General features: G+C 38.8%; 1 protein-coding gene across 7 annotated transcripts in view; it reads right to left on the bottom strand.

The window, feature by feature from the left end:
* KMT2A (lysine methyltransferase 2A) overlaps positions 1-14,258 on the bottom strand; it is an 81,741-nt gene that overhangs the window by 8,264 nt on the left and 59,219 nt on the right. For all 7 annotated transcript variants that reach the window (XM_058545092.1, XM_058545091.1, XM_058545090.1 and 4 more), the window contains 3 exons: positions 13,475-13,539; positions 11,636-11,806; positions 8,272-8,346 (listed from right to left, as the gene is read on the bottom strand). In XM_058545092.1, the coding sequence (XP_058401075.1) occupies positions 8,272-8,346; positions 11,636-11,806; positions 13,475-13,539 (311 nt within the window). The remainder of the gene's footprint in view (positions 1-8,271; positions 8,347-11,635; positions 11,807-13,474; positions 13,540-14,258) is intronic.

The following is a 14,258-nucleotide window of genomic DNA, read 5'->3' on the forward strand; positions in this document are numbered from 1 at the left end:
TTGACATAAGTCTGCTGGCATAGACGGTGAAAGGCTTTCTAAAATGATTGGCTTTTCTCATTAAAGGAATGGGGTATAGTAACAACTGCCACACTTCTCTTGGACACTAGCAAATAGCTGATATTCTTTATATTTTTATTAAGTATATAGTATATTTCATTTACAAATACTGGTTTTGATATTATTAAGAGATACCAAAACAATAAAGGTATCTGTTGTGGACGAGATATGTATTTCGTAAGCATAATTGTGTTAGGATCACATATGCAATTCCAACGGACAGACATTTGTGTTATGAAGCATATTTAGAGATGAAACCTTGGTGTAATTTGGGGACCACATGCTATCTCTGGAGGGATAGCCATGTTTAAATGTTAACAATAGTTACTTCTGGGAGGTGGGACCCCATCTACCCTTTAATTTGCTATTCTAGTTGTCTGCTTTTCCATATTTAAAAATTCTTCTATGTCTTGGGTAATTTTTTAGCAGAGGGGAAAGATATTATTAGATGCCTAATTTCTATTTCACTTAGAGAATTTCTAACAGAGATAATTTGGTTTCGGTGACAAGTAAAAAGTTAAGTCTCCAGATAAGCAACATTTTTATGAACAACTGTTATTCCGATTAGAACTCAACCTAAGTATATTAACACAAGTCTACAATGTAAGAGCTTAAGCCATATATGACAATGGCAAATTTTTTTTTCTACACAACACTGATTTTCCCCAAGAATTTTTTCCTGGGAGTTTTAGATTGCTGTGGATTCCTAAGTAGAAAAAGACATTGAAAAATGTACTTAAGTATATTTTCAAAAAAAGTTCATTTTAATGTGTAGGGTGAGTGTTCAACTCTACATTCACTGGTGGGCTTACAGTGAGATTAGGTACTGTGTCAACAGTGGGAAAAAAAGATGAATTCTGGTTGGCCACTGTTGTCAAGGAGCTCTTGGCAGAGGGAGGCAGATATGTACACACACACATAAGCCGCACAATGGGAAAGTATCCAAACAAAGGTAGAGTATCAAGTACTGTGGGAACTCTTAAGAGGGAACAATCTATTCTGTTGTGGGGGATTTATTTATTCATTCAACAAACATTTACTGAGCACCTACTATATCCCACACATTCTTTCCATCTTTCCACTGTGCCAGACAGAAACTTGGGCATACAGAGGTGAAGACAGTCAAGGTACCTGTATTCATGGAGCTTGTATTTCACAGAAGAGACAGACAATAAACACATAAAAGGTATTCCCATTTCAGGACTTTTTCACCTGCTGTTTCTTCTGCACCGAGGACTTTTACTCTAACCGTTGCATGACCGGCTCCTTCTCCTCATCACTCAGGTCTCAGCTTTAAAGTTACCTCTTCAAGAGACTCCTTTTCTGACCACTCTATCTATAAGAGGCTCCCTGCCACCAACTACCCACCTTTGTGTCACTGTCTATTTCATTACCCCATTTTATCTTCTTCAGAGTACTTATATCCGCCACTAGAATATAAGGTCGTGAGGGCAAGGACAAGGTGGGAGCACGGAGATGGAGAATGACAGACAGGTGTTGGACTGAGGAACGCAGTGGTCACTGTGGTTAACTCCCAGCATCCATTCCACCCCACACGATTAGTCTAAGCCAACAATGGGAACCCCAGTCCCCTTGCTGGTGACTAGCTTAGGAATGGACATGGTACCAAATCTGGTCTATGAGATGTGAGAAGCGCATTTCTTCCTAACAAAAAGCCCCTCCTCTGGACATTGCCACTACTGAATGTGATGCTGGGAACTGCTGCAGCCATCTGCTATCAGCCTGAAGATGAAGCTTTACCATGGACAGCAAAGTGGAAAGAATCTAGGTCTTTAATGACACTGCAAACTCCCCTATCAACCAGTCCTGATGCCTGTCCCACCTCTGGACTTTCCTTTATGTAAGATGATAAATCATCTCACTGTTTAAATCAGTCAAGAGTTGGAGTTTCTGTAACCTGAGGGCAAAAGCATCCTAAGTGATAAGGCAATAGGCACAGAGGAAAATGGTCAAAAAAGGCAAAAGAAAAGAGGCAACTTTGAGCAGGGTCTTGAAGGATTAACAGGAGTTTGTCAAACAAGGCAATTTGGGGAGCAGGAGAGAGAAGATGGAGGGAAGTAGGCCATTCCTGGGAGAGGGAACTGCATGAACCATGGTGTGCTACCGTGAAAGCACACGTAATGTAAGTAACAAGAATTACTTAGGCTTTCTCACCTCCAAACCCAGAGGTTCTGATTCACGTCTATGACCACACTTTAAGACACACTGACAGACCTGGAACAGTAAGTAGTGTAGTGTGGCTACAGAACAAGGAATCTTGGGGGTGAGGAAAGTCGTGGAAGGTGAGGCTGAGCTGATGAGGCAGGGTTAATAGGGCCTGGTGTATAAGGGAGCCATAGCCTGGAAACCTCAGGAGAGCAGGGCTGAGTCTGCGTCTACTCAGCTAGTATAGCCTACGAGTTCACCATGGTGCCAGGCACGTTACCAGTGTTCAGTAAGTATTTATTAATAACAAATATTTAAGGGCTGAAGATTTTATTCCATAATTAGTAGGCATCAATAAGAAGCTTTTGGGGCCGGACCGGTGGTGCAAGCAGTTAAGTGCGCGCGCTCCGCTGCGGTGGCCTGGGGTTCGCCGGTTCTGATCCTGGGCACGCACTGACGCACTGCTTGGCAAGCCACGTTGCGGCGGCGTCCCATATAAAGTGGAGGAAGATGGTCACGGATGTTAGCCCAGGGCCAGTCTTCCTCAGCAAAAAGAAAAAAAGAGGAGGATTGGCAGATGTTAGCACAGGGCTGATCTCCCCACAAAAAAAAAAAAAAAAAAAAGAAGCTTTTGAGGTACTTCTGGTGACACTGAGGATTCACTACAAGGAGGCGAGATGGGAGACTCAGGGACCAGATATAAGGCTTTCTAATATTACAGGTGAGAGAAATACAAGGGCGATGCCTGAGGAAGAGAGAGAAGAAAGGAATAGGACTCATATTTTTGAAGTAGAATCAATAGCAGTGACCAACTGGATGTGAATGATGAGAGAAAAGAATGATGTCAGGATTGACTGGATTTTTTTGACCCAGGATATGGGAGATGGTAGGAAGAAGAATGGGTTAATCACTGGAATGCGATGTGAGAGCATGGGAATGGCTGAACAAGCCTAGCAAAGGCAGCGTGAGAGGGGCAGAGGCAGAGGACCCAAGAGAAGCCTAACTTTTTAAAAAAAATTTATTTGCCATCTGTTCTTTTTAAAACTGAGCATATTTGAATTAACTAGTTTGTTTTTAATTTATAAAAGTAATACCTACTCATGGAAATAGTACAGAAATAAAGTAAAAGTTGCCCATTCTAATTCCCTAGGTTTCACTCCTCTGAGGCAACCATTATATATAATATAAAAGTATCTAAAGGGAATACATACTGCTATAACTTGCCTTTTCAGTTAATTTACCTTGGACCTCTTTCTTAATTCCCCTACTGAGGAGTATTTGGATTGCTTCTAGTTTTTTGCTACCACATGTTGGAATGAAAAATCTTACAGATTTTTATGACTTGACTTAAACTACCTACAGGATAGTTTCCTAGATGTGGAACTGTTGGATGGAAAGGCACATGACTTGAAAATTTTGACAGCTATTGCTTAACTGCTCCTCCAAATAGTTGTATTATTAAATTATATACCTACCATTAATTAAGAGAGAGCTCATCTCGTCCATCTTTATCTATATCCTCTCCAAATTCTGAATCTTTGTTAATCAAGGTGAAAATAATCATGTTTTAATATGCATTTTTAAAATTATGAGTGAGATTGAGTATCTTGTCATGTTATTGGCCATTTGTATTTTGTAGAGGATAAAATGCCTACTGTGTCCTTTGCTCTTTTTTTTAATTTAAAAAATTATGAAAAATTTAAAATATAGATAAGTACACAGGCTGTTATAACAGCTACACATGTACCTGCCACTTAAAATAAACAAATGTTGATATTTTCTAATATACATTTCAAATATTTTCCCTCTGTTCCTTCTTAAAACAAAAACATTATAGATAAAGTCAAACTCCTCTAAGTACTCATTCACTCCCCTTCCAGGACCAATCTGAAAGGAGGTCAGAGAGGTAGACAGATATGGAGAAAACAGTCAATGGAAGGTTCCTACCTTAGATTAATTAAAATTTTTAATGTTCACTCGAAACAACTGTATTGATGATGTTTTTACACTGCCTAAATTTAATTTGAAATCTAATACCAAGGAGAAACTACTTCAACTTTAAAAACAAAGTATAACACAACCACAATGAGATACCATTTTACACTCATTAGGATGTCTGTAATCAAAAAGACAGACAATAACAAGTGTTCACAAGGATACGGATATTGGAACCATTGTACATTGCTAGTGGAAAGGTACAGTGGTGCAGCCACTTTGGAAAAACAGTTTGGCAGTTGGTCAAAAAGATAAACATAAAGTTACCATATGACCCAGCAAATCCACTCCTAGGTATATACCTAAGAGAAATAATAACATGTCTACACAAAAATTTGTACATGAATATTCATGGAAACATAACCATCATAGTCAGAAGGTGGAAAACACCCAAATGTCCATCAGCTGATGAATGGATAAATAACATGTGGTATATCCACATAAAAGAATATTACTTGGCAGCATAAAGGAATGACGTAGTTATGCACTGCATAATGACGTTTTGGTCAATGACGAACTGCATATACAACGGTCCCATAAGATTAGTACCATATAGCCTAGATGTGGTGTGTAGTAAGCTATACCATCGAGGTTTGTGTAAGTACACTCTATGTTTGCAATGATGAAATTGTCTAATGATGCATTTCTCAGAACGTGTCCCTGTTATTAAACAACAAATGACTGTACTAATAAAAGCCATATATGAAAAACCCATAGTGAATATTATACTCAATGGTGAAAGACTGTAAGCTTTTCCTCTAAGATCATAAACAACGCAAGGATGCCCACTTTCCACTTTCATCATTTCTATTCAACACAGTACTGGACGTTCTAGCCAGAGTAATTAATAAAAAGAAATAAAAGGCACTCAAATTGGAAAAGAAGTAGTAAGATTATCTCTGTTTGCAGATGATATTATCCTATATGTAGAAAACACGAAAGAGATCACTAAAAAACTATTAGAACTAATAAATGAATTCAGCAAAGCACTGTATACGAAGTCAATACACAAAAATCAAATGCATTTCTATACATGAACAATGAACACACTGAAGAGGAAATTACAAAAACAATTCCATTTAAAACAGCATCAAAAAGAAAAATATATTTAGCAATTAACTTAATCAAGGAGATGTAAGACTTGTACAATGAAAACTACAAAAAATTGCTGAAATAAATTAAAAAAGACATAAATAAATGGAAATATATCCCATGTTCATGGATTGGAAGACTTAATATTGCTAAAATGTCAATACTACTCAAAGTGATCTACAGATTCAATGCAATCCCTATCAAAATCCCAAAAATGTTTTTTGCAGAAATAGAAAAACCCATCCTAAAATTCATTTGGAATCTCAAGGGATCCTGAATAGCCAAAATCTTGAAAAAGAAGAACAAAACTGGAGGACTCACACTTCCTGATTTCAAAACTTACTACAAAACTACAGTAATCAAAACAGTGTGGTACTGGTATAAAGACAGACATATAGAAATGGAATAGAATAGAGAGCCCAGTAATAAACCCTCACATATTTGGTCAAGTGATTTTTGACAAAGGTGCCAAAACCATCCAACAGGGAAAGGATAGTCTTTTCAACAAATGGTGCTGGGAAAACTGGATATTCACAGCAGAAGAACGAAGTTGGACCCTCACCCTAACACCACATACAAAAATTAACTCAAAATGGATCAAGGACCTAAAACTACAAAACTCTTAGAAGAAAACATAAGACAAAATCTTCAAGATACTGGATTTGGCAATGATTTCTTGGATATGACACCAAATGCACAGGTAATAAAAGAAAAAATAAACAAACTGGACTTTATGACAAAAAATTTTATGCATCAAAAGATACTATCCAAAAAAAAAATGCTAGTATTCAATGATTTCTCTGAATTCTGTCTCAAATCCCTTCAATCAGAATAATGATCTTAATTTGGCATATTAGGTATATTAGAGTATACAAATAAATAAACATTTACTTATATACCAATAAATATTTATTTATATACATACAAATAAATAGCTATATATGAATAAATAGCTGCCAATAATGTCACGTTCATTATTTTAATTAATCCTCAACAAATTCTGAAGGTTGCATTAATATTTCTACTTACAGATAGAGAGATTGAGACTCACAGAAGTTAATTAAGTTGAATCCAATGTAATATTGATAGTGAAAGGGCATAAACGGAGCTTGAACTCAGTTGTTTCTGCCTCCAGAGATCATAGTTTCTTACCACCATTCTATGTGGCAGTAAAAGACATGGAAAAATCACAGGAATCTTTGTCTCACCGGCAAAAAGGGGCTGCGCTACTCAATTTAAGGCTGAGCACACTAAGTTCAGAATGCTGGTTTCCTCTAGGAGTGAAATTTTACACATATTATCAGTAATCAGTTCAGAGTGACTGCTGGGAGGGGCTATGTACAAATTTAATTATAGTTCACCCAATGACCAGACAGAGCAGGACCTATGAACCATATTTTCTTGCCCCCAAAATATCTCCCTCACCAGTCTTAAAAAAAAAGAGACTATCCACAGAGTAAAAAGGCAGCCCACAGAATGAGAGAAGATATTTCCAAATCATATATCTGATAAGGGATTAATATCTAGAACATATAGAGAACTTCTAAAACTCAACAATAAACAAACCAACAACCTGATTAAAAAATAGGCAAAGGACTTGAATAGACATTTCTCCAAAGAAGATATATAAATGACCAATAAGCACATGAAAAGATGCTCAACATCACGAATCATCAGGGAAATGCAAATCAAAACCACCATGATACACCATCTCATATCCATTAGGATGGCTACTGTCAAAAAAACAGAAAACAGCAAGTGTTGGCAAGGATTTGCAGAAATTGGAACCTTGTGCACTGCTGGTTGGAATGTAAAATGGTACAGCTGCTGTGGAAAATAGTATGGCTGTTCCTCAAAAAATTAAAAATAAACTTACCATATGATCCAGCAATTTCACTTCTGGTTATGTACCCAAAAGATTTGAAAGCAGGGTCTCAAAGAGATATCTGTACACCCATGTTCATAGCAGAATTATTCACAATAGCTAAAGCATGGAAGCAACCCAAGTGTCCATCGACAGATCAATCGACAAGCAAAATGTGAGAGATACACACACACACACACACACACACACACACACACACACACACACACAATGGAATATTATTCAGCCTTAAAGGAAAACATGGATGAACCTTGAGGGCATTATGCTAAGTGAAATAAACCAGTCACAAAAAAGGTATCACAAATACTGTATGATTCCACTTATATAAGATACTTAAAGTAGTGAAAAACCATAAAGACAGAAAAGCATAACGGTGGTTGCCAGGAGTTGGGGGGAGGGAGAATAGAGAGTTATTGTTTAATGGGTATAGAGTTTCAGTTTTACAAGATGAACAGAGATATGGGGATGGATGGCGGTGATGGCTGCACAACAATGTGAATGTATTTAATACCACTGAGCTGTACACTTAAAAATGGTTAAGATGGTAAATTTTATGTTATGTGTATTTTACCACAATGAAAAAAATTCATCTGTAAAAAAAAAGAATGAAGTACTGATGCAGTGTTATAGCAGGGAGAAATCTTGAAAGCATTATGTTAAATCAAAGAAGCCAGTCATAAAAGGCCACATATTGTATGATTCTATTTACATGAAATGTACAGAATAGGCAAATCCATAGAGACAGAAACTAGATGAGTGGTTGCCAGGGGCCAGGGCTGAGGAATGACTGCTAATGGCTATGGGGTTTCTTTTAGGGATGGTGAAAATGTCCTGGAATTATACAGTAGTGATGGTTACACAACTCTGTGAATATACTAAAAGATATTGAATTATATGCTTTAAATGAGTGAACTGTATAGTATAAGAATTATATCTCAATAAAGCCATGAAAAATTATTTAAAAAAAAAAAAAAGCAGGTTGATTTTTTTTTTGTAGAATCCACTCTGTAACTCAGACCAACAAGTTACCAGAATATTCTGAGACGGGGTAAAATGACCACTGTAGCCATTACCTGCAAATGAGAGCTGCTTTAGGCGGGCATTTGATCGAGCTTCCTGGACTTTATCTGTCAGTGACTTCCAGGCATCTGTGAGGAGATAAAATATCCAATCAAACACCTCAACACCAACAGTATGCACAAGCATTGTGCTCCCTACAGCGTGAAAACACATCATGCTAGACAAGTTTTTTGTTGTTCTCTTAGTGTAAATCAGTTCAGGGCATAAGAAAGAAGCTGGGAGCAAAGGAAACCATCAACAAAATGAAAAGACAACCTAACAATTGGGAGAAGATATTTGCAAACCATACATCCGATAAGGGGTTAATCTCCAAAATATATAAAGAACTCATGCATCTCAACAACAAAAAGCTAACAACCCAATTAAAAAATGGGCAAAATACCTGAACAGACATTTCTCCAAAGAAAATACACAGATGGCCAACAGGGACATGAAAAGATGTTCAACATCATTAACTATCAGGGAAATGCAAATCAAAACTACAATGAGATATCACCTCACGCCCGTCAGAATGGCTATAATTAACAAGACAGGAAACAAGTGTTGGAGAGGATGTGGAGAAAAGGGAACCCTCATACACTGCTGGTGGGAGTGCAAACTGCAGCCACTATGGAAAACAGTATGGAGATTCCTCAAAGAATTGAGGATAGAACAACCATACGATCCAGCTACTCCACTGCTGGGTATTTATCCAAAGAACTTGAAAACACCAATGCCTAAAGATACATGCACCCCTGTGTTCACTGCAGCGTTATTCACAATAGCCAAGACTTGGAAGCAACCTAAGTGCCCATCAAGGGATGAATGGATAAAGATGTGGTCTTTATACACAATGGAATACTACTCAGCCATAAGAAACGATGAAATCTAGCCATTTGTGACAACGTGGATGGACATTGAGGGTATTATGCAAAGTGAAATAAGTCAGAGGGAGAAGGTCAAATACCATATGATCTCACTCATTAAGTAGTAGATAATAACAACAACAAACAAACACATAGAGACAGAGATTGGATTGGTGGTTACCAGAGGAGAAGGGGGGAGGAGGAGGGCAAAAGGGATAATTAGGCACATGTGTGTGGTGATGGATTGTAATTAGTATTTGGGTGGTGAACATGAGAACATGATGTAATCCATGCAGAAATAGAAGTATAACGATGTACACCTGAAATTTATACAATGTTATGAACCAATGTTACTGCAATAAACAAAAAATAAAAAAAAAAAAATAGAAAGAAGCTGGGAAGGTGCACTACACAGCAGTGCTTCCTTCTGTTAGAAAGGATACAGAGCCAGCCCCATAGCTTAGTGGTTAAGTACGCACGCTCCGCTGCTGGCGGCTCAGGTTCGGATCCCGGGCGCGCACCGACGCACCGCTTCTCTGGCCATGCTGAGGCCGCGTCCCACATACAGCAACTAGAAGGATGTGCAACTATGACATACAACTATTTACTGGGGCTTTGGGGAAATAAATAAATAAATAAAATTAAAAAAAAAAAAAAAAAAAGGATACAGAAGCAGTAAGGAGAGTAAGACCTTCTGAAAATGACTCCTGAATCACCAAAGCCTTCATATCTCTTGATGGTAGTCTGCATCCCAAACGTGAATGTTTGGTATTAATTCTATTCCCTGTATCCCTAACCAATACAATACCAGCATTAACAATTTAACCAGGACTCTGGGGAGATCATAACCTCTCAGTTCCTTAAGATTAAGGGATGTAATGAGAAAATCTTTACAGTCCCTTCCAGCTCTAACCTAAGATTCTATGATCTCTTACTGTCTGTTACCACCACACTCTACAATTCAGTATGTCTTATGTGGAACTCATACATTCAAACTAGTAATTTTTTTGTTCTCCTTACGTACCTTTTTTTCAGTCACCCAGGCCTGAATCTTCAGAGCCTCTTTGCCTCTTCTCTCTCTACTCTCCATATCCAAGCAGTCATTAAGTATGTCCGCTCTTCTTTTTTTTTTTTTTTTGTGAGAAAGACCGGCTCTGAGCTAACATCTATTGCCAATGCTCCTCCCCCCCGCCCCAAAAGCCCCAGTAGATAGTTGTATGTCATAGTTGCACATCCTTCTAGTTGCTGTATGTGGGACGCGGCCTCAGCATGGCCAGACAAGTGGTGTGTCGGCGTGCGCCCGGGATCCGAACCCGGGCCACCAGTAGCAGAGCACGCGCACTTAACCACTAAGCCACGGGGCCAGCCCTGTCTGCTCTTCTTTCCTTTCCTTCTTTTCCTCCAGAAGATGGGCTTTATTACCTGACATCTCCATTGTAGCAACACTCTCATTAGTGACCTCTTGCCGTTTAGTGTCTCTAATTCAATCTATTTTATATGGAGCTACCACATGAAACTTCTTGAAATTCTGCTTTTATTCCACTCAACATTTTCCAAGCCCTCATAGTTTGGCACTGAAGGCCCTCCAAACCTGTGCCCAACCCACCTTCCCAATTCTCTCTTTCACTACTACTTTATAGGGATTTCAATGTCCTCTTCCCACCTGACTACTCTGTACCCACCAAATGCAATCCTGTCTTTCTAACTTTGCTTATATCCCTTCTTAGAAAGCCTTTCCCATTCCTCTTTGCCTAACCCAAATTCTATTATCCCCTTTAACAGAGTCTTGTATTCTATTAATCTTCATGGGTTTTGATAACCCTAACTGACGCATAGCGATCTTTCTTTCCTTCAAGCTCCTCTGGTATTTACTACCTAGGTAACATTCACTAGTCCTTCAACAGCTAGTAAACATTTATATGCTTGGGATACAAAGATGAGTAAGAAAATAAAATTCTAGGCCTTATGGGGAGTTCGCTGTTGAGTAAGATAAAAGTAAAAAAACATTTACAAAACAAATTTTAAACTATGAGAGAGAAACATTTAAGATTCTAAGAGGATCTGAAAGGAGAGAGTGAGAGTGCTTATGTGCCTCAGGTCAGGGAAGACTTTCCGAGCTGAACCTTGAAGGATGAACTAGAGCTCTCCAGATGTATGAGGGTAAAAAGAACATTCCAGGCAGAGGGAAGCAATGTGTGAAGGCACAGAAGCGAGAGAGAAGGCATTTAAGGTGTACAAGGAAGTGGTAGAAGACAAGGCTGGAGAGATACGCAGAGGTCTCCTGTGCTCTGCTAAGGTGTGTGCAGTCTTAAAAATACAACCTGTATCATTCACTTTTCATATAAGTTATGGACTATTTCTCCAGTAACACTAACTTCTTAAGGACAAGTTAAATGTATAATATGTCCAAGGATCTTCCATAACACCTAGCACAAAACTGCCCCAGATAAAGTGCAGATCTAGCTGAAACAGGGCCTGTGATGGCGGGCCAGCCTATTTTAATCCCACTCACCTTCAATACTTTCCGCACAGATCTGAAAGCCATCATCACTTGAAATTTCAAAAACGAGTCCTTTCTTGGGCTTTTTCTCAGCGATGCTTTCCTTCCGCTTCTGTTCTTGCTGAAGCCAAAGCATCAGTGGAGAACTGAAGTTACTTTCTTCTTCTTCCACTGTTTTAGGTTCTATGAGAGGGAAAACAGGGGCCAACGTGGTTGCAGTAGCAAACACTTATTGAGCACCGACTTTGCATACATTATCTCTAAAGCTAATGACATTCCATAGTTCATATTATTATTCCCATTGACAGATAACAAAACTGAGGCTCAAAGAGTTAAGCAGCTCACCCTAGGTCATAGCTAGAAAGTGACTAAAACTAGAATTTATTTATTTTTTTTGTGAGGAAGATCAGCCCTGAGCTAACATCCATGCTAATCCTCCTCTTTTTGCTGAGGAAGACTGGCCCTGAGCTAACATCTATTGCCAATCCTCCTCCTTTTTTCCCCCCACCAAAGCCCCAGTAGATAGTTGTATGTCATAGTTGCACATCCTTCTAGTTGCTGTATGTGGGACGCGGCCTCAGCATGGCCGGAGAAGCGGTGCGTTGGTGCGCACCCGGGATCCGAACCCAGGCCGCCAGTAGTGGAGCGCGCGCACCTAACCGCTAAGCCACGGGGCCGGCCCCTAGAATTTTTTTTTACATGAAGTTATGCTATCTCTGTGGTAGAGTTTCTGGTATGACAATTTGATAGTTTTTCAATAAGTAATCACCCTCAATAGGGTCAAAGTTAAAAAATAATAATGGTTAATATGCATGAAGCACTATGTATGAGGCACTCTTCTAGGAACTTCCTATATATTAACTCAAAAAAACCGTACAACAATCCAGTGAGGTAGGTGTTATTATTCTCTACATGTTAAAGGTGAGGACACTGAGGCAGGGAGAGGTTAAGCAGCTAGCTCTATTTCATGCAGCTAATGAGTTCTGAAGCTGGGATTTCAACTCATGTGGCTCCAGAGTCTGCTCATCAGCCACCACCCTTCACTGCCTTCTTACATAAAGAGATGTATCAACCCTCTTGAGGAATCAGCAAATCAGCAGAATGTGGTTACATCCCAAATCTTACGCCTAAGCATCTTCTCTACCTGGTTCTCTTTCAGGATGTCCCCTCGATGGAAATGGGCAAAGCCTTATATCCACAACCGTCTAATCTTGAAGTGACCAGTTGTTTACTGATCAAATTCATTAGGACACATGGAAAGTGCTATGGAGATGTATCTGGTATCATAACCAAAATCTGCCTATCTTATTTGATAAACATCATTCTTGGTTTTCTTCAGTGACAACTAAGGGATGAAGTCAGGTTATCACTAGCTATTTAAATCACACTGCTGTTAAAGCAAGTAGAGCGGAAGAGTCTTTATAGGTTTTAGTCTTGTGTCCTTTAGTTGACAAAAGATCACAGAATATGTGGCAGATAAGCCCTAGACCAAGAGACAGATGCTCTGAGTTTCAGTCTAGAACTCTGGCCAATCACTTCACTTCTCTGGAGCTTAGATTTTTTTTTTAATCCAGAAAATAAGTAGGTAATATAGGTTTTTTTTTTTTGTGCTAAGGAAGATTTTCCCTGAGCTAACATCTGTGCCAATCTTCCTCTATTTTGTATGTGGGTCACCACCACAGCATGGCCCCCTATGAGTGGTGTAGGTCCATGCCCGGGAACTGAACCCAGGCTACTGAAGTGGAGTGTGCCAAACTTAACCACTAGGCCATGGGGCCGGCCCCTGTAGGTGATTTTTATAGTACTTTTGGCTCTGAAATTCTGATTCTAACCTGTTACCCACCCACATACCTGTACTTTCTTGTTCATTTGCTGGATTTTGTGTCGTCTGAATCTCAGGAAGAACAGCCACTTGCCTAAATGAAAAGACAAGTAAATGTGAGATGTAACATCAGCTAGTTCTTCAGCTCAAAGACAAAAACTGCTGACAGTCTGCTACACGGCTATGTCAGCTATACAAAACAACCACTAGAAATGAACCACAGGATGCTTTGTGTACAACCTGTAGAATAAACACTACCACCATACTACTGTATGCTACATAACATAAAAGTATCTTTTATGCGATTCTTTCCCGAATATTGACATTAAGTTTCTGCTTTTGGAGTTGTAGATTGTGTCCTTGAAATTCTCACATCCTTAGTATTAGAAAAAAATGAAAGGACGCTTGTTAGAAGCAGTTCTGGAGTTACTTAAGTAAGTCAGCTGGTTTATGTAAAAACAAAAGCTGCATGAGCCAGTAAACCACCACCAATTTTCACATTCTACAGTGAAATAAAGCTTGGAAATAATCCAAATGCATATCAATAGGGGACTAGTTAAGCAAGTTATTGTATGTCCACACAACAGAACTGGAGGCAGCCATTAAAAAATGAACTGCATCTACATATAATGGCACAGAAATATGTACACCATACAATATAATGATGGAAAAAACCAAGTACAGAACAGTATGTACAGCATTATTCATTTCACGTAAAAAAAAGTACATACATATTCATATATACACCATGTGTATTTGTATATGCATAGAAATGTCTGCATGGATTAAAACAAATTATTAGCAACGGTTACT

This window comes from Diceros bicornis, chromosome 7 (genome assembly GCF_020826845.1).
Source record: "Diceros bicornis minor isolate mBicDic1 chromosome 7, mDicBic1.mat.cur, whole genome shotgun sequence".
Taxonomy (NCBI): domain Eukaryota; kingdom Metazoa; phylum Chordata; class Mammalia; order Perissodactyla; family Rhinocerotidae; genus Diceros; species Diceros bicornis.